At 45.2% G+C, this 20,602-nt stretch overlaps 1 protein-coding gene across 1 annotated transcript in view; it reads left to right on the forward strand.

Moving 5' to 3' along the window:
- Positions 1-20,602, forward strand: part of KIF26B (kinesin family member 26B) — a 406,845-nt gene that overhangs the window by 133,573 nt on the left and 252,670 nt on the right. Inside the window, exon 3 of the mRNA XM_019730870.3 lies at positions 19,427-19,963. Coding sequence (XP_019586429.3) covers positions 19,427-19,963 — 537 coding nt within the window. The remainder of the gene's footprint in view (positions 1-19,426; positions 19,964-20,602) is intronic.

Raw genomic sequence — 20,602 nt, forward strand, 5'->3', positions numbered from 1 at the left:
CCTTCCCTCCCTTCCTCCTTCCTTCTGCTTCTGTGTAAGATTTTGTTTGAAAAATAGAGTCCCACTGCCTTTAAGAGCAGTTCACAACCATTTATCGTGCCCAGAGATACTGATTCCAAGCTCTCCGGAGCTGCAACCGGGCCGTCTCTCTGGCAGCTGGGATGATCTGGGAGGCCTTTTCTACTCCAGCACTTCTGGAGTGAATTGCCACACCCCTGGGTTCCAACATGTGTCCTCCATTTCCCAGTCGTTCTGTGGGCACACAGTCCCTCTCCTAGGCAGCCCTGGCTTCTGCTTAGATGCACGGACCATCCCCGCTGGGGTGTGAGAAACTTCAGGACAGAGGCAAACTGCACACCACTGCTGTGTGTTTGTATTAGTGGCATCTCTCGTGCTGGGCATGTCCCTTTACAACTTGAAGTTTTAGCTCAGAATTCTGTTTTTCAGATCTATCCATGTTGACACATGTAAGAAGCAGGTGACTCTGCTCTCCTGTCATTCTTCCCCTCAGCCCCGGCGGCCTGTCCAGCTTCTTCCACCCCCATCCCCCACCCCATGCCTCCACGCACACCATTGAGCTACTTCTGGAGGAGCTGGATCATTCCATTGTATCTTCATACATGGAGATGACACTAAATATATATTTGGAGCCATTCCATCAGCAATGGCGGGTTTTGCTGTCTTGGGCTTCCTTGCTCAGACAGCCTTATGACCACTGGCTGATATTTGAATGTCATCTGTAGCCGTTACAGACTCAAGTGAAAAGAGGTTCATAATAATTACCTTGGCTTTTGAATTTTCATAATAAAGAGGGGGCCTCAGAACCCCATCAGCCTCCATCCTCCCAGCAGCTGGAGTGAAGGTGGAGCCCTTGCTTGCTCCTGGCAGGAACCCCATTCTTCCTTCTGCAGCCTCATAGCCTCACCCACAGCTGGATGGGAAACGTCAGCGCTAAGCACAAGAAGCGCTTCACCCTAGTTAGTGCCTGTCATCACAGGCAGCCTGGGACTTCGTACATCTTTCTCTTCCTTCGCGCACCTCCCCGACTCATAGCACTTTCTCATTGGAACCCGAAGTCCATGAGCAGTAAAATTCCCTATAGACCCTCAGCGCCTTTTCTGAAAGGTCCCTGTACCTTCGTTCTCTAACTGCTCTCTGCGGTCTTTTCAAGTCACTTTTGCTGTATTATCTTCCATGCCCTTGAGCCACTAGATTTGGTGGTAGCTGCTCATTGCTGCTTCCAGACCCTCATCCTCGCCTCCTCTCTCAAATGCCCAGCTTTCGCGCCTCATGCCATCAGCTCACGGTTGCAGCCGTCTGCCCATCTCCAGTTCACACCACCCGGTTCCATGAGGGTTTCAGCTCCCCGGGTACTGCCCCCAACCCTCCTAATGCTCGGTGACGTCATTGTTCCTGTGGGTGGTCCTTCCAGTACTCTGGCCTCTTGGGCCCTTGGTCTCCCCTCCCCCAATGACCTTGTACTCCACTTACCTCAGCCACTGTGGTTGCCATCACTATACCCTAGAACTCATTGCTGATAATGGCTGAGCGTATGATACAGTCATTATCAGTACCTGCCCCAGCTCCATAAGCTCATTTTAGTTATCCCATATTTGGCCACTTACCTCTTTCTAGCTCACGCCTTCTAAAACCTTGACTTCAAATATTTTTCCGCCTCACTGAGGCCTAAAATTTATCCGTCTTACCATCCATCCCCCTCTTTCTCACCTACCTCATATCTTCCCCTCCCCCCTTATCTAGTTTGGAGTCCTTGATCATCCATTATAACTGTCCCCTCGCTTTAACACCTTGTAACATGAGCTCCTTTACCCGTCTCTTTAGCCCACTCTCCTGACAAAACCACAGCCTTGGTAAAATCCAGTTTTCCCCTCGTTTTTTCCTGATATACGCCCAGCTCGAGCTGGGCAGAGTAAAACATAAAACAATGGTGGCTGTTTTCAGTTTCTGACCATTAACCTCAAGTGGGTTCTTAGTGCTTGCTGGCCGGCAATCAAGTGTACTCTCTGTTCTCCTGGCCAGCTACTTTACATCTCCCCCTTTCTTCCCAACCTCTGACACCTCCTTCTCCATTTTCACTCTCAGCTGAACTTCCACACGCTCCCACCATCTGCCCGTCTTCTCTACCTTCTCGCCTGATACTGTGAGCTGTGTGTCGCTCTCTAAGGCCAGTCATTCCACTGGTACTTTAGATGCTGTCCCCTCTGACCTAGTCAGTGATACCCTCCAGCAGTGTCCTCTTCTTTCTATATCATTTCTTTCTTCTCTATTGGATCATTGTTTTTTGTTGTTGTTGCTGTTGTTGTTTTTTAGACTACAAAAGTGCTGTTATAGCTCCCAACTTAAAAAATAGTAAGAGCTCTCTTGACCGCATATACCCTACTCACTACTGTCCCATTTCTTTGATTGTCTTTGCAGCAAATTTATTCACTCTGTCTCTAATTTCTCACCATCACTCTCTCTTGAGCTCACTCCATACATCCTTTTGTTGCCATCACTCAACCAAAAGCTCTTGTGAAGGTCATCAAAGCTAATGATAGGTAGATAACATTTGTGATATGATTCACTTTTGTGGTAGACGATAATTGTGATATGATAGTTATTCTACATTCATTCATTCGACAAGTATTTGTTGACCAGCGACTATGTGCCAAGCACTGTTCTAAGTATTTTACAAGTATTAACTCACACAAGCTCATAAGGTGGGTACCATTATTATCCCCGTTATCTATTCCTTCTCAGTATCTTTTGCTCGTTCCTCGTCATCTCCCCTAAATAAATCCTGGAGCGATCAGTCTGCATACCTTTTTTCTATTTACAATCACTCCCCATGTGATCTCACCCTGTCCCAAGACTTTAAACACTATTCAAATACTGTTGGCCTCTGGTATTAAATTTCTAGCCTGGGCCTCCCCCCTGAACTCTAGACGTGATAGTATTCTCCCTGACCTCATTTTCAGCCATTTCCCCATCTCACTCATCCCACTCCAGCCTTCCTGGTCTCCTTGCTGTTGCTAGTTATGTTAACTGTGCTCCCACTTACGGGGCCTTTGTGTGTGTGTGTGTGTGTGTGTGTGTGTGTGTGTGTGTGTGTGTAGGGGGGAGCTTTGCGTGCACGCACGTGCGTCTGTGTGTCTATGTGTCTGTGTGTATACACCTGTCCCCTGCATGAGATGCTTTCCTGAGATGATTTCTCGAGACTCCTGCTTGGGCTCACAACCTTGCTGTCATCAGTTCTCTGTTCAGATGTCCTCTGATGGAAAGGGCATCTCTAACCATGCTGTGAAAAAGAGCAGTCTCTCACTCCAACTCCAAAAGTCCCTTTTTACCTGCCCTGCTTTCTTCTCCGTGTGTCACCACAGGACATACCATGGTTGCTCTTTTAGTCTTTTTTCTCCAAAAGAGAGCCCCAGGTGGCAGGGACTTTGTTTTGTTTTCTGCTCTATCGCCCAGAAAAGTATGTAATAGTTGCTTAATAAATATGCATTGAGTGAATGAAGTCACCGCAGAAAAAAATGCAGAGACAGATGCTTTTTAGAACTCCATGTCTTTAATTTTTTAAAAGTAAATTGATTCATATTTACAAAGCGAATAAAATTCATAAATGTATAAGTGAGTCTTCTTTCCTCTTCCCTTAAGTTCTAAAACATTTATAAAGGCGCCTGGAATTGTAATAACAGATTCCAGAAGGTTTTACAGCATGTTTTCAGTTGATGGTACTAGCTAGAAATAATTTAAATGACAACATTAGCAGATTGTGGTTTTGCTAAAGGACCACAGTATTTTTAAGAGGGAAGCTTCAATAATCCCGTTTTACTGCTTTCCTAAACCTTTGAAATACACAGCACTCATTAATGTTGAGTTATTTACTAGAAATCCCTACCACCCCCCAAAAAAACCCCACCCTGATATTAACCGCCTAGGTCTTAAAGTTTTTTAATAATACCTCAATAATATTGGCTTAATGAATTAGATTCTAAGAAAGGTGGCCAGGCTTAGCTAACAATAAATCAGGTTATACCATTTGTGGTAAAAGCAACTGAAACTCTGCTTGTAAGTAATAATGTGGAAAGATCTGGTATTAATCAAACCACTGTCTACATTGGGCTCTCTTTGCAGTTCCCAAACATAATAGAGTTAATATTGAACATATCTGTTTTTGAAGCTTAAAAAACCCTAGTATGCAGTCCTTTGAGAACAAGCGTTTGCAAAAAAAAATCAGGGGGAAATTGCACCTAAAACATATTTATAAAATTATATTCTCAAAGACTTTGTCTTAGAACAAATTTTTTTTTTTTTTTTTTTTTTTTAAATCAAATGGATAGCCTCTTGACCATGTAGTTGGTAGCAGAAAAAAGTGTTGGGAGTATTTTTTTGCATAAATAATTGCCCTTCACAGTTCACCTAATCTGATTCAACCAGTGGCTTTGAAGACAGCTGGCCTGGTACTGCCCAGGTGGGTGGACCCACTGAGTCTGGGTCAGGTGCCAGCCTGAGATGTGCACAGTTTATCCAGGCCATCCTGGGTATAGCAGAGAGTCATTCATCCGCTATATGAAGTCATGGCAAGATAGGGACTCAGATCTTGCCACATCAGAATCTCCTGTTTTCTGAAGGAGGTTACTTGAGAGTTTTCTACTAGTTGAGGTGCAGCCACCTCTGGAGAGGCAGGGGTTCACTGAGAACTAGGTCCTTACTGTAGCGTCATGGACCACTATGAAACCCTTGACCTTCTCTGAAGCCTGCCTTGTGTCTTGAGCCACAGATATAGCTGCCAATTCTTCAGAACATGGTTGATTAAAATCTTATCCCAGTTCCAAGTGTCCCGCCAGTCCCTGGGCTGCCCCACTGTTGACTTTTTGCCCCCCAGGTAGACTCAGGCATGTGATGTGTGACCATCAGAGCCCAGGTGAGGCTGCATCCTGAGCGTTTTTCTAGCCGTACACGCTCTGGTGGTGTTCTTTCCATTCTGATGGCCACACAGCGCTTAGGCCCTGCCCCAGATCCCAGGTCTGGTCGCTGAGGATGACCACAGACTGGGCAGAGAGGCCCACCAGGCCTGCCTGATGGGGGACGTCTCTCATTCTGGTCCTCTGCCTTGAGGCGATTCCAAGATCCCAGGGGACATGTGTGGAAAGTTCTTCATGGGTCCAGAGCCTCTTGGTAACTGTCTTCACAGCATTTAATGAGCCCCTTCACCTGGCTTGTAAGTGGGTTTATAACAGAAGTTCAGATGGCCTGGGATTCTGTTGGTTTGTCCTTCTGGAAAATTCCATCGTAGTGAGGAAAGGAGACCAGGGAAGTGACTGCTCCCAACTGTTCTAATGAGCCTGGGGCAGAGCATACATGAAGGTAATCTTGCTACACAATGGGAAGAAACTGAGCCCCTTCTGGCTTATCTTCTCAGACCTACCCATTGTGTTAAATTTAGCTGAGCTCATTTCCCTGTCTGTGTGGAGGGTCTGGACAAGTCTCTGAACGTTGAGCCTGGCTTGGCACTTTGATCTTGGCCTTTCTCTGGAGCCAAAGGCTTACCTGGGCGGGCCCTCTTTGGTCCTGTTATGCCATTATTCCTTGTGATACTTGGACCTTGAGCTCTCTAGCTGTGAACAGGCTTATGCCCTGGCTATTCTTCTACACGGAGTAAGCATAGGAAAGACCCATCATTTGTAATAATAACACGTTGCATTTGTAGAGCTCTTGACCGAGTGCTCTTATGTCTGTGATTCTACTTAATCCTTACATCAGTACCAAGGGATAAGTAGTATCCTGTCTTACTGATGAAGGAACTAAGACTCAAGAAGGAGGGATTTGGCCAAGGCTGTGAGACAAGAAAATGGCAAGGCTTGGACTAAAACTCAGATACTCAAAATTCAAGTTCAGAGCTCTGTGTATTCTGTTAACTCCGTCATCAGCTCCCCAGATGAAGGGGAAGTACTATTTTCTGTTTTGAATCTTTGATTACAGTATATTTTGTAGTATTCCATGCAGGTTGGGACCATGTTTTCCAACACCTATCAAAGAACCTGACACAATTAGGTTCTTGTTAAGTGTTTGACAGATGAATGGAATTAGTGAGATGAGTGACTATATTGAATGAGTCGATATACCAGGCAAGAATCTGTCTGTCTGCATTTGTATTGGAAAGTACTACATGTTAAAGAGTTTTAAAATGTGGCCATATATGTGGGGGGCATAGGCCTTAAATCTTTCTTTTCTTCTGACTCCCTATCTATATGGAAGGTCCAAATCCAGTTCACACCACATTTCTTAAAAATTTCTCAAATTTTATTGGCATCTGTAACCATCATCAAAATTAGAATCTAATTTTAAATGTGTTCTATGCACATTGGAAGTGACCTAGGAAATACTTGGGGCACAGTTTTACAGTCTGATCCCTTATTGTACCACACAAATCACTGAATGAACACATCTACAGCGAACTTTGTCAGAATTCATCCTGAGCAGGACTGGGAGAGGCTGGGCAGAGGAGGAGCATGAATTTTCTTTCCACCCTTGGAAATAAATATCAACTCCTGAGCCTGTCTTACCTGTACTGTTTCCCTGAACCCCATCACCAGAGTTATCTTACTTGGTTCCTCTAAGAGGGGTGTGTGTGTGTGTGTGTGTGTGTGTGTGGAGTGGGGGAAATAGGAAGTGTGGCCTCTTTGCTCATCTGAATGCGTTCATAAAATCTTTGCTTTACACTCTTTCCCTTTGAGGCTATTCATGTTCTTCGTAAGATTAAGATATCCAAGGTTTGGGTGGTGTAGTTGCTATTGTTTTAAGTTTCTTAAACAGTTAGTTTACATAGGTAGACAATGTGCATGCATTCACTGATTCAAATCTGTTTCTTGTCGGGCCTGTTAAAGATAATCAAAAAGCTTTCTTTAAAAACATGAAAACAAATGAATAGTTTAACGGTTTCGCAGGTAAGTACCACTGTTCTGTCAAATTCTAGGCTTCCATGGGCTAGAATGGCTAGTGGTGGGGAGGACAGTCCTGCTCTGCTCACCCTCTCTTTCAAATGCTAACTTGGGCTTGTGGTTGAGCCTCTGTAGAAACATCTAGAAGGGATGATTTAAAACAGCTGCAGCTTTTGCTTAGACCCTCAAGATGCTCTTTGGCTCTCTCTGCAATGAGGGTCCTCTGAGAAGCCAGTGACGATAATAGCCCTTAAAGAGGTTCAACTTCTGGTAGTGGGGAGTCAGAGGGGGACACGCACAAAGGAAGATGCCACGTCATGGTAGAGGCCCGCGGTCGTGTCTGGAAGTCCAGACTACCCTGCAGTAACCCCTGGTCAGGATTAATAATGTGGGAATCTGAATTGAGGATGGCTGCCCGATTCTCTGACCTTGTGGGCATGTACATGCGAACTGAAGCAGACAGCGAGCACGGTCAAATCCCTGGATAAAGGCTTCTGGTCCCTGCTGAGCCCCCAGCCCCGCCATCCTGCCATAGGCAGAGCTCTTTCATTGATGCTTCACTCATCTCAGTGACTTTTCAGTTCAGACTTTTTCACTAAAGATCATTATGGAAGAAAGACGTGTAAGAAATACAGCTGACTATTCCATGATTAAACCATCTGACCCCCAGATAAACAAATGGCTGATAATAGATGGTTAAGTCTGGGCCTCCAAATACCTCACACCTAGCTCTTAGAGTAGTTAGTCTGTCAGGTGTTGCTGGGACTTCCTCTGCCCAAGGATGTGTTACGTCATCCCTAATGTATTATGAGTGGAAATAAACTAATATACCACTCAAGTCTTTGTTCTCTAAGCGTCTACTCCAGCAGGCGACACTTATGGCCGAAGCCATTGTGACTTTTCTCACCAAATCTAATGGGCACAGAGCTTGGCACACACCAGGGCTACATAAATGTGGTTTTGCAAGAACAAAGAAATCTCTGGTCGTCTCTGTAGTTGCCTCAAATTACATCTTAGAGCTGACTTTTCCTTATCGTGGCATTGGTTTTCCTTCTCCGAGAGGGACTCTGCACAGTTACCACGCTGTGAAACCTGGCTCGAGGCTTCAAGTGACTTCATTGTAATAGCAATCTCAGCTGTGCCCTCTCAAACCCAGGCCAAGCGACAGAGATGCAAATGACAGGCTCCGCAAGCAGCCGCCTAAGCCACAAGCCAGATTAACGGTTTCACGTGGACAGGACGTTGGGTCCCACATCAGCCTTTTCCACCACACTCTTGTAAACAGCTAGTGGCACTGTCAGCAGTGCCTGTCGCACCAACAAGGACAATGGCATGTGTCTCCTGAGAGCAGGGAAGCTGGGGTCTGGGGAACCAGGCCAGGATCTTACGCCACCGATGTGTGGGGGTTTAATAGACAAGGGATCTGTGCACCCCCACAGCATGCTCATACACAGCCACAATGCCCAGCTCGACGCCATAACTGTAGAGTCAAAATAGTAAGAGATTACACTTTTTAGAGTTTAGAATCTCCACGCTTACGTGAAACCGAGGTAGATAGAGCCTGAATTAGCTTCTGGACTTAGAACACCCCCTCTTTGTCCTGTATAGAGATGCCCACGGGTGAGAAGGACTCAGGAGAGGGCTCAGGCCAGGGTTTCAGCCCCGGCACAACTGACATTTGGGACTGGATCATTCTTTTTGGGGCGCGGGGGAGTTTTTCCTGTGCTCGGTCAGACACTTAGCAGCATGCTAGGCCTCTATCCACTAGATGTCAGTAGCCCCCTCCCAGTTGTCTCAGCCAAAACTGTCTCCAGGTATTTCCAAATGTCCCCGAGGGGTTCAAAATCACCAGGACCTGAGAACCATAGGAGTAGGGAGAGAAACTGGTACCTCATACCTGTAGTCTCGGGGCTGTGTCCCAAGAGCCATTTATCACCGTCTTGAATCATTGTGTAGAAAAAGCGGCAGGCCCCAGCCCTGAGGTTGTCAGTGGGGTTGCAATTTGTTGGGTGGGGTGGAGAGCTCAGCTCCCCTCTCAAGTCCACAGCGAGGGTTAGGCCCTCGGAAGGGAAAGGCAGGTGTCCTGTTCCATCTCTTCCTTCTTTTCCTGTCCCCATCTCGGTCTCCCTTCCTCTGTGACAGTGTAGCACAGAATCACTTGGAATGCTTGCTGGAATGCAGATTCCAGAACCCCACTGCCAAGACTCTGATACAGAGGATCTGAGAGGGGTCTGGGATCTGCCTTGTTATGGGCTTCCCAGGGGGATTCTGCTGCAGAGAGTTGTCTGGAGGCAAAGCCTTGAGAACCAAGGCCCTGGAAGGGATGTCAGAACAAACTAGCTCTCCTAGTTCTCCAAGGACACTAAAATCCAGCAGAGAGAGAGACAGAGAGAGAGAAAGAGAGAGAGAGAGAGAGAGAGAGAGAGAGAGAGACAGAGAGACAGAGAGAGACAGAGAGAGACAGAGAGACAGAGACAGAGAGACAGAGACAGAGAACTTTAGTACAAAACAAAAAGTGGTGAAAATCCGTAAGAAAGATAAATAGATGTGGGAATCCCTTGCACTGAAAACAGATTTACTCCATTCATTTGTTCCTTCATTCAACAAATACTTTCTGTGTGCCTATTATATACTTCAGGCATTGTTCTAGACAAAAAGGGGTCAGCAGTGAACAGAACAGGTAACATCCCTGCTCTTATCCAGTGTGTATTTTGCAGGGGGAGGCAGACCATGAATTGACTCCATAACTACATAATATGTCAGAAGGTAGATATAAAGCAGAGATGGGGGTTAGGGGGTGCTGAGGGAAGTTTGCAATTATGATTAGGTGGTCACGGAAGGTCTCAATTACAGGTGATATTTGAACACCTTGAAGGTGGTAAGAGATGATCAGGCAGGTAGCTCATAGGGGCAAGTTTTCCATGAAGAAGGAAGGGCATGTGCAAAGTCACTGAGATGGGAGTGAACGTTCCTGGTGTGATCGAGGAATAGCAAGAGGCTCTGTGGCTGGAGCAGAGGGGGTCAGGGAGCAAGCAGTAGGTGCGAGGTCAGAGGGAGCAGAAGGCCAAGGTCAGGGTCAGGCACAAGCCTTTGATTGACTCTGAGGGAAGTGGGGCTGGGGGCTGGGGAGAAATGCCAGGATCAGATTTGAGACTGAAAAGGATTCCTTGGCTGCTGTCTCGAGTAGACTCCAGGGGGCAAGAGTAGAAATTATCATTACTATTAAAATTACAGCATGGTTTCTGCCCCATAGGAATTTGCCACGATTATAGAGATAAAGCACGTACAGCTCTAACTAACAAGGAACTGTTTGCTACGTGATAGAAATAACTCAGACCACTGACATGCGATGGAAGTCTGGCGGAGGAAGACATCCCATCTAAGAGTTCACAGACCAGTTGGTCCTTATGAGGGATGAGCAAGATTTTCCCCCCCCAGCTTAATGGTTATATCATTGACACTCAGTAAACTGTACACAAGTGTACGATTTGATACCTCTGGTCATATGTCTATACCCATGAAACCATTGCCATAGTAGTGAAGCTACCCATCAACCCCACAAGTTTCCTTGTGGTTTACGAGGTGGGGTGGGAATTATCATCAGGACAGGAGTGTAAACAAAGGCCCAGAGGCAGGGAAATGTAGGGACTTCAATGGGACAGAGGGAAGCCCACCCTGACTGTACTGGAGGGTCACATGAGGATGTCTCACAAGACAACTTGAAGCAAATTACATGGGGCCTGAAACACTGTATCACAGGGTAAGGTCGCAGGGGAACTGGCAGAAGTATTGACGTTTGTTGTGAGATACATCAAAACAGCTTATCTGCTAAAATTGCATCTTTTAAAAACAATAGCAAAACAGCAAATTTTAGGTACGTTTATCTTTTTGTAGTAAGTCCAAGAAAACATAGCCAAGTACATTTCTGCAGTATTTCCTGCATACAAAATCAATTAAAGGAAAAAGAAACATTAGGCAATTTCATAATTGGATAATTAACAGTCTCCATAACAGCCTTATACTAATACCGCTCGCTACTTACAGATTGAAAATAAATCCATTTGCCACCTGATGGTACATTAGAGCCCACACATAAAAAATACATCTAACCTCGATAAACTTGAATAATTTAAAGGTACAATGTTAGTGTGTTATACTAGGATCTTGATTAGTGCTTCATGTTTATAAAGTCCTGCACTTTTCTGTGTGTCATGTTGAACATACACTTTAATAAGGGAAATATTGTAAGTAGGTATTACAAGTCCACTTTCCCATCCTAAGCTCTTAATCTATTTGTGACGGGATCCTATTTCCCCAGGGCCAAGGGATAGGCTGGAGAGCAAGATTTTCAGGTTTGAAGATAGTTATGCTAATGTGAAATCATCTTTCTCTTTCTCCATCTGTTGGGGAGAGGTTGGCAGCTCCTAGAAGACCCTGGCCAGCTGATGGCTCTGTGATTCTAACTGAACATCCGGTAAAGGCCCTTGGGAGCATTACATTCTCCTGGGGGGAAATAAGGAATACGTTTTAGTTGAGAAGCATCGTGTTCTCAGTTCCATGGAAATGTGCAACTCGGTTTATTTCACCTCTTAACGCAGAGAAGGAGGCCAGGAGCCACTGTGTCCAAGCTCAGGAGTCCCAGGGACCCATTCTTAGTTTGATTTCTTTTGAAAAGACCTTGACTTATCCTAATGGAAGAGGTGGTTAACTGAAGATCAGTTCTAAATCACTCTTAATTCTAAAAGTGTTTGTTAAATCCACCTGGATGAAGGTAGCTCTGGGATTATACTTGCCATCAGTATCATCATGTGCGCTGCTGAACTGATATATACAAGGCACTGCATTAGGTGCTGAGAAGAATAACATTGATAATAATTGCTACCATTTACGTAGCACTTACAAAGGACCCGGACTGTGCTGAACATGTTACACATATTATCACATTTAATCCCTCCTTAACTCAATAACATAGGGGGTATTATCAATTCCCATTTTTACACTTAAGGAGAATAAAGCTTGGAGAGGTTTGTTTGTTTTTTTTTTTTTTGGTTTTTCTTTTTCTTTTCTTTTTTTAAATGGCTCCCGGTCACATGGCTACTAAATGACCAAACCGGGACTCCAACCTCCCATATTCTTAATCAAAAGTGTTCAAAGAAGTGAGAGTCACTGTCCAAATTGCCTAGTTGGAAAAGATGAGAAATAGACATAATTTTTTTTTACTCCTGTGGTCATGATAAGAGATACCTTATCTAAGAGTAAACGGGATCAAATATATGGTGATGGAAGGAGAACTGACTCTGGGTGGTGAACACACAATGTGACATATGGATGATGTGTTATAGAAATGTACACCTGAAATCTGTGTAACTTTACTAACCAATGTCACCACAATAAACTTTAATTAAAAAAAAGACACACCTCATCTATTCTTTTGAGTAATGCATGAACCATTCTTAACCTTATTAAGTTCCAATTAAAAATCTCCCTTTTCTTTTGAAGCAGACAAGTCTTATCACCTGCAACAGTTTTCACACGTGGCAGCAAGGAGCCCTGTTAATGGCGTCCCGCCCACCCTGGGCGCTCCCCGCAGCCTCCCGTGTGGAATACAATCACTCAAACTGAAGCCGCACATGCCATCTGTAATAGGACGCCGTCTCTCCGCTGAAACCCAGCGCAGAATTGCGTAGGCTGGCCACAGCCACTACACACCAGGTTAATTTGGTTTCTTATGTAGGACAACTTTGGTCTGACATTTAACATCTCTTCCTTCGGCGTCTTTTTGGATTCTCGGAAGTCATTACCCAGAATGCCTTGACACTCATTCTTCCTCGTGTGTTGGGATCCCTGTTCCTGTGTGAAGTGCTTTTGGCTCACGGCGCAGACTAGTCATAATGCTGACAAGCCTTGGGTGCAGATGTGACCTGTTAGTCCAGGAGGGAGTTTCCACGGAAAGTGGAATAGGTTAGTGAAATAGGTCCGTCGGCTGCTTGTGATTTCAGGGCCTGGCTGAGTTGCTGTCACGGCAGTGGGTGTCATTTTAGCTGTCCCAGGCCTCCCCTGGAGCAAACTGTGATTATAACATGCCCTGTGTCCTCCTTCAGGCCTTTCTTTCTCCCTGTCGCAACCACCTAACTTTGCGGAATGAGCCACGCTTGTGTCCTCTTTGCCAAAACAGTGAACCGCTCAGGAACTCTCTCCAGTTTGAAGAATGACAATAAGAATGGCAAAACCTGTGAGAGTGGTCACTCTTCCCCACAAAGAGCAGTGGGATGTCATTACTTTGTCAGTCTGAGTGATTCCCTGGCTTCCCTCCAAGGTAGTCATGTGCCTTGTTTGTGGGTCTGGAAACGCCATGAATAACAGGAGTAAAGGGTACTGATGTTTAACCATCAGTCAACTCTCTGGGTAGATTCAACATGACAACTGGGGGAGTAGAGTCTCCCGTGAGAAAGGATCGGGGTTATGACCCTTTGTGTTCCCTTGACTTTCCACATCCGGCCAAGTACAGGTGGAAATGAGATGCGACGGTCAGGTGACTGATGAGCATCGAGGAATGAAGGCTTCCTGAGGAAGAAGTAGTTACGTTCACTAGTTGGCATTTTGGGTTTATCCTTAAATTTCAGATGTTGAAGGTCTCTTCTCTGCCAATGGCTAAGATTTGGCCAAATTATCTTGCTCTTTTTTCTGAAATTACTGAGGTGAGAAAAATACCACTCCTTTTAGAGACATGTTTGAATGTCTGTTATATGAATGAGAGTATTTGTATTCTGGATTCAGATTCTCCTGAGGTTTGCTCTCTGTTTTTTTTTTTGCAAACTTTCACTTTCTCTCTGTTTCCATTCAAAAAAGAGAATCATTAATATTGGCACCTGTCTTTGAGGATAGAACTGCTGAGAAGCGAGTTGAGATTCTTGAGAAAGGACACGATGAGGAATGTGGCAGGAGGTGGGGAAGGGCGGGGATGCAAACCCAGAGGAGGAAGGATTATAAGGCCTGTGAAGGTGAATTCCATTGATCTTCTGAGAAGCTGCCGCTTTGGGCAACAAAACACTGGATTCTCAGAGTACCATCCTCCATTCCTGGCCTCATGGGACAGCATTTATGGGAGAAGAAAGGGTAAGAACAAAGTAGAAAGAAACCTTCTTTGAAGAACAGCTTATATCTTGTAGAGCTTGTCACAGGAGGCCTCTAGAATAATAAACCAGAAGCAAACATCAACAGGAATTTGTACAACACATGCTGGACACTGACTCCAGCTGTTGCCTTCCCCACAGACCCAGAGGCTTTGGAGGGATGCATTCAATGTATCCTTTTGGTTAAAATAACATGGAAAATCACCCTGTCTTCGAAAGTTTCATTAGCATTTACTGTTGAGCAACGTGTCCCTCGGAGGGTGGAAAGCACTGAAGAACATTAGTAAATGGTTTGGTTTGCCTGAGCAGTGGTTTTTGTTTTCTTGCTTGAGTTCTACAGACTTTTCGCCCTCGTTGGCAGCCCCACCTTACACATTGAAAGCTGGCTGTAGCTCTAGGAAAATAAGCATGCTACCTGCTTGCTGGGGTCTAACCTGGCTGGATAAAGTGTGTAGTACCAGTCTAGAGTTTTCCTGTAGGTAGGTTTCTCTTGTTTTCTTGCTGATGAGCTAACCTAATGGTAACAAAACAAAACAAAACAAAACAAAAAACACAAAACCAAAACCTTTGCATATAAACATGACTTTCTTGGCAACATAGGGAAAAGAGTAATAGATTGTGTGTTGAGGCAAGAGAATAGAGAATCTATTCTAGTAGTTCAAGGAAGAGTCAGGTAAAAGAACGCTACTTAGATTATGGTGGACCCACATTAGGCTCGTTAGCCAAAATAAATGTAGTTGGAAAACTATATTAACCTTAGATTTGAAAGCATTTGTTTCGTGACAATTGTGTAACGGGTGAATAGCTCATTTAGATAAAATAAATGGAAGATGGACCTGGACCAGCTTTGTTACTTGACTGTTTTAGCCTTGGTTGAATTATTTCCATGCATTTATTTATTTCACAAACTATTATTGAGCCCTTACTATGTATTATAATAAGCACTCTGCTGGACGTGGGAGAATTAAAGATGGGAAGAAAGAATGTTTCCTCTTAAGGTGCTGAGTCTAACAGAAATCGTTCTACGGATGAAAACTGTAAAGAATAGCAAAGCTCTTAGGATGGAGGAACAGGAAAGCCGGATAACGACATAATCAGATTTGCATTTTAGTAAAATCATTTTTTTTAGGGGTGGAGGGGTGACACGGTCAAGGCTACAATCAGGGAGATAGTGGTGATATGAGAAATGCTAAACGCGTTAACATGGCAGTGAGCGTGAAGAGCAGGGTTGGTGCAAGGGCTTTTGGGAAGAACCATCTTCCACATTTGGTGATTGGATTGCAGGGAAAGGTGTAGACATGGAAGGTTTTAGATTTTCAGCCTAGGTGCCTGAGTGGATAATTATACTATTCATTGCAATACGGACTATTGGAATACGGATAGGTTTAGGGGCAAATAACATTGATTTTGAACTGTCCATTGGAAGAGTATTTCACCCAGGCGATGTTTTCTAGGGGCGTTGGGATGAAAGGCTCAGAGTTCAGGAGAAAGGTCAGGCAAGGATGGAGACGGAGAATTTCCAGTTACTAGGACGTAGATGGCCCTTGCAGCCCATGGCCCACGGGCGTGGATGCCCTTGCTTAAGGGAAGAGAGAGGTCATTATAATCTCTTCGATTAGTCTTCCAGAAGACATGGAACCTAGGAGTTATTAGACTACAAGAGACACTTAGCAGGACGCCCATTTTCCTGAAATGCCCCTACAAGAAGAAGAAGAGCTCTAAAGTGACTGGAAAATCATTTTATGACATTTTCTTTGCCCTTTTGTAGCAGTCACGTATCGGGCAGATCGAGGTGTCTGGATGTTACCTTCATTTACTCCTCACCTTCCTCCTGAGGCACTTTATCAGTTTTCTTGAATTCTTCATGGTAGTTGTGGGATAAAAATAATTTTGTGTTATTTTTGAAAGATGAGCATGTTTTGAGCACAGAACCCTTAACCCTCAATGTTTAAGATGAAAATGTTGCCCTAGTACCCCAATGGCCCATTTTCATATGTGCTGAAATAAAAATAGGGACTTTAAAAATAGAGGTTCAACTTGTGCGTGGGTCCCCCCTGCTCCCATCTGAATGTTTCCTGAAGTCCCAGAATGAATCAGAATGAGACAATATGAATGTGTTTGAAGCCATGAGCTAGGTAGCATGCCAGACTGTATGCTTCATTCTGTTGGTGGGTCCAGGGGACTGAGTGCCAGCCGAGCCAGTGGTGTTCCCTCATCCACGTGCTGGGGCCCCTGCCGTCCTTTTGGGTGTCCAAGCTTAGTACGTGTGCGTCATCCATGGTTCAAGCCTCCATTTTTCTTTGCTTCCTATTTATTACCACTCTGTCTTGAAGTAGTATTCTCTTTTTTCTAGCCCTAAGCAGAAAGCTCTGTCTGTAGACTATTCCTCTTTGAAATTTTGAGTGGCACTCAAATATTTATAATGGGTGGACAAGCACTTGAAAGGGGTTTTAGTTTCCCTAAGGTGTAGCTTTTGACTCACTGAGGCCTTTTGATGCTGCTAAAGTTTCAGATCAGGGTTGCTTAATCCAGGGAACACCTTTTCAACATCAGCCAGGAATTGCATACTCATTAAAGACTCAGTGTCTGCTTTCCCCCAGATGAGGCAGCTGTGGGCTCTGTGCTGCTCCCGGGCTGTCTGTGGCCACGTTGGTGACACGGGTGGTGGGCTCAGCGGCAGCATTCACGGATGGTTTGGTGGATGATGCAGGAACCAGGAGAGGAGCGCCGAGCTCCATGCATCTGAGTGTGTGTTGATTGGTTCTGGACTAGAGGTGGCAGCAAAGGGACGTGGCATTAGGTAGCCCAGCACTCACAGAGGACAGAAATGGTCCTCATGCATCCTCCCGTCCTCAGCCTGGTGCAGGGCCTGGCATGTCGGAGACCGACATATGCTATTTGTTAAATGTTAGAAGGTGAGCAGCGAACAGCAATAAGCTGAGTAAAGAAGGTGCTGCTTCAAGGGAGAGTAGTAAAAACGGAAGAGAGAAGGAGTCCTCAGAACCAGGCGTATGTCGTCTCTGTACAGTGGACGTGACGTCCAACTGCAGAGGTCAGAGTCAAATCCAGATTCTACCAGCATCTAAAAGAAACTGTGATGTGTAGATGGGACTGGTGATATATCTGCCTCCCGACTCTGACACTTCTTCCAGATGACTGAGTCAACAAAAAATATCCTAAATAAGCAGTTAACTTGAGGCTTCTTGAAACCCAATAGTTGGGGGCCTTGAAAGCATACGCCGTGGGTTGTGGATTGGTTTTGAATGCCAGCCTCTGATTTCTCCCACTGTCTCCAGTTATGTAGTAGAATGCAGGAATAAACAAATGCATTATGAAACAACTGAAGGGTGAAATGCCATGTGGTCATTAAAGATCACGTCTTCAAATGACATTTATTGATAAGGGAAAATTCTCATTATGTCATGTTAAGTGAAAAAAACAAGAAATTGTATCTTGGTGCAATAGGGGCCCAAATAAATTCCTTTGGAATAAAGGACCATTTTGTAGGTGAATGTGGTGAAAACCTTCTATGTTTGTGCAAAAAAATGGGAGTCCATTGATGAATACAGCTTTTTGGCTCTTGAACTGAAAAATCGTGGACGAGTGGTCAAAAAGTCCGGTTCTTAACGCTTTTGGAGCTCAGTTTCCTTCTCTGAAAGCTGACTTGACAGTCTGCTCCAGAACGGTCCCCGAGGGACCTTTTTGGGTCCCACAGGCTCTGAGGTGTGATTAGAGACTCTGGACAAAGCAGAGTCCCTGAGAAGGACACCACATGGCAGGTCTCATATGGTCCATGTCACTTGGTCAGCCAGATTTCACCAACCTTGACCTCGTATCAGTTCCCATCATTTTACGTGACTGTCTTGAGTTTCTACCTCCCGAGCGAGCCGCTCTTTGCTGCTGCTGTGTAAAGAGGCGTCTTGATTTATTAATCAATTAATCAGTGCCTGCTGAGGGGCTGTTCAGGGTAGTTAAACAAGGAAAACAAAATGCTGGAGACCATAATCAAGATGGATCGTAATTAAGAACAACCCCCCGCACTGGTCTTCCTGCCGCCCTGGTGCCCCACCCCACCTCCCTCACCCACAGCTCATCCAACCCCATTCAGCCCTGATGGGGCTTCCGCCCCATAAAAGCTGACAGCAAATTCCTGAAAGGCAGATTTTCTTTTAATATCCTAGAGGAAAATAAGCCTTGCGATAAGCCTCATCAATTATTTGCAACAATTGTTGACTCTGAAAAGTTCAACCAGGCCCAAAATATGGCCGAGTAGCTCTGTTCATACACACAGAGACTGGATTGTTCTGACCCAGTTTCCCCACAAACAGAGTCATGGAGCTGGAAGGACCTGGCAACAAAGATAGGCGATGGCCTCGTGTGACAGATGAGAGGTTCAGAGAGGCTAAGTTGTGCAAGGTCACTCAGCTAATGTGTAGCAGAGCTGGAACTAGAACCCAAATATTTTGATACCCAGTTAATTCTTCTAGTGCATATTTCTCCATGCAATCCTGCTTTCCTGGAAAAGTGAAAGCAAAGTAAAATGAAAGAAATCATCTTTAGAAAATTCATTTTCTGATTTCTTTTAGATATGGGCTTCTGAGCTAGAGTTTTTGACAATAGTTTTAGAGGACGTCTGGGGGGAAAAGGAAATTGGACTGTTTGTCAAGGAGTCATTTTTCTTCTAATTGACCAGGGTATCAGCTATGTGGACGCAGGCACGGCCAGCTTGCCGTGGGGAAGTTGTCAGTAGAGCGAATCTGCAGAGGTTTGCTGGGCTGCAGGAGCTGGCTGGATCTCTGGTCCAGAATCTGTTGAGTTTGGTTTTCATCACATAGTGCTAATGAGGTGAAGATTTTCTTAGAATAGAATCTCTGCTCTGGGCCCCAAGGAGCACCTCCATTTGTTACCAACTTCCCATGGTTCACAGGGGACCCGGGCACCACAGTGCATTCGTCCAGAATGACTGCAGGCCCTCCCTGTCATGCCTGGACAAACATTTGTGTCTACTTAATGAACACCTTCGGAGGATCCAGGTATGGTTAATTCTTCGGTGGGCACACATGGAAGAGCCTGGAATGTTCTTATTTGACTGGCCTGGTAAGGAGGATGCTTAGAAAAAAATTTTTTTTTTTAATTTCTTAAGGTCTCCATTATAAAAATCTTACATTTGTCAAATATGTTTGTCAACTGGAGGTTCGTCTGACAGTCTGCTGCTCATTTCTGTTGGATGTCAATCAAACTCTTTGAATACATGTAGGGCTTAACTTATAAACCAGCCATCAGAATTGCAATTACGAGGCTTGAATTATAGGCTCTCTCTCTCTTTTTTTCTGCTTGTGTGTTCTCCAGGATCCTGCTTTCTCAGCTGTGATTCACGACAAGCTCCAGGTCCCCAACACCATCCGGAAGGCATGGAATGACAGGGACAACCGCTGTGACATTTGTGCCACACACCTGAACCAGCTGAAGCAGGAGGCCATCCAGATGGTGCTGACCTTGGAACAGGCAGCTGGCAGTGAGCACTACGATGGCTCACCTGGCTCACCCCCACCCCTCTCCAACATCCCCACCCTGGTGGGGGCCCGGCACGTGGGTGGGCTCCAGCAGCCCAGGGATTGGGCCTTTGTGCCTGCCCCCTATGCCTCCTCCAACTACACAGCCTTCGTCACCAACAAGCATAGCAGCAAACCCAACAGCCTCGGGGTCAGCAATGGGGCCGAGAAGAAGAGTGGGTCCCCAACCCACCAGGCCAAGGTCAGCCTCCAGATGGCCACCAGTCCCAGCAATGGGAACATCTTCAACTCAGTGGCCATCCAGGCCCACCAATACCTGGATGGCACCTGGTCCCTGTCGAGAACCAACGGGGTCACCCTGTACCCCTACCAGGTAAGCAGCCACTGAACAAGCAAGAGCAGGGTTGGCTAGAGTCAAAGCAGAGGTGTGGGCAGCACTTCCTTTTTCCACTCTTGTCCTTTGGGGGACTCCCCAACGCGGAGCCTACTGGCCCTGCTGGATGTTGCTAAATAAAGATGAAATATATGGGAGAGCAGTGATTCATGATAATGGTGTATGTCCATTGTCCACACTGTCTCAAAAGAGGTGTAGACTCCTTTCCTAACCTCTTCTACCTTGATGGACCGTAATCCTTTCCTATTGGCAACTCACCTTAAACACTGTTGTGATTCGTTTACCAAATGTGTTTTCCCCTTTTCTTATTTTCTTTTTTCAGTTATTTAAATTAGCACACACTCTCACGTTTCCTTTTTGAAATAAGAGAGCAGGTCTTAAATCTGCCAAGGAATCTAAAAAAAATTATCTTAATTTTTCGTGGCTGAGTTTTCTGTTGGATGAGGTTTGGGTTTACCCTGTGTTTTCTATGTCTCCTGCGTCAGTCATGTGGAAACAGCCAAATGCGTTGACTGTTACTGTGGAGTAGAGAGGTGGCCATGGTCTTGGAGTGTATTGGTCAGGGAAGATAAATGTGTAATAAATGATCTCAGGTTATTTCTTACTTGTATCTCTGTT

The sequence above is a fragment of the Rhinolophus sinicus genome, chromosome 6 (genome assembly GCF_057876585.1).
Source record: "Rhinolophus sinicus isolate RSI-liver-muscle chromosome 6, RSI-T2T, whole genome shotgun sequence".
NCBI classification, from domain to species: domain Eukaryota; kingdom Metazoa; phylum Chordata; class Mammalia; order Chiroptera; family Rhinolophidae; genus Rhinolophus; species Rhinolophus sinicus.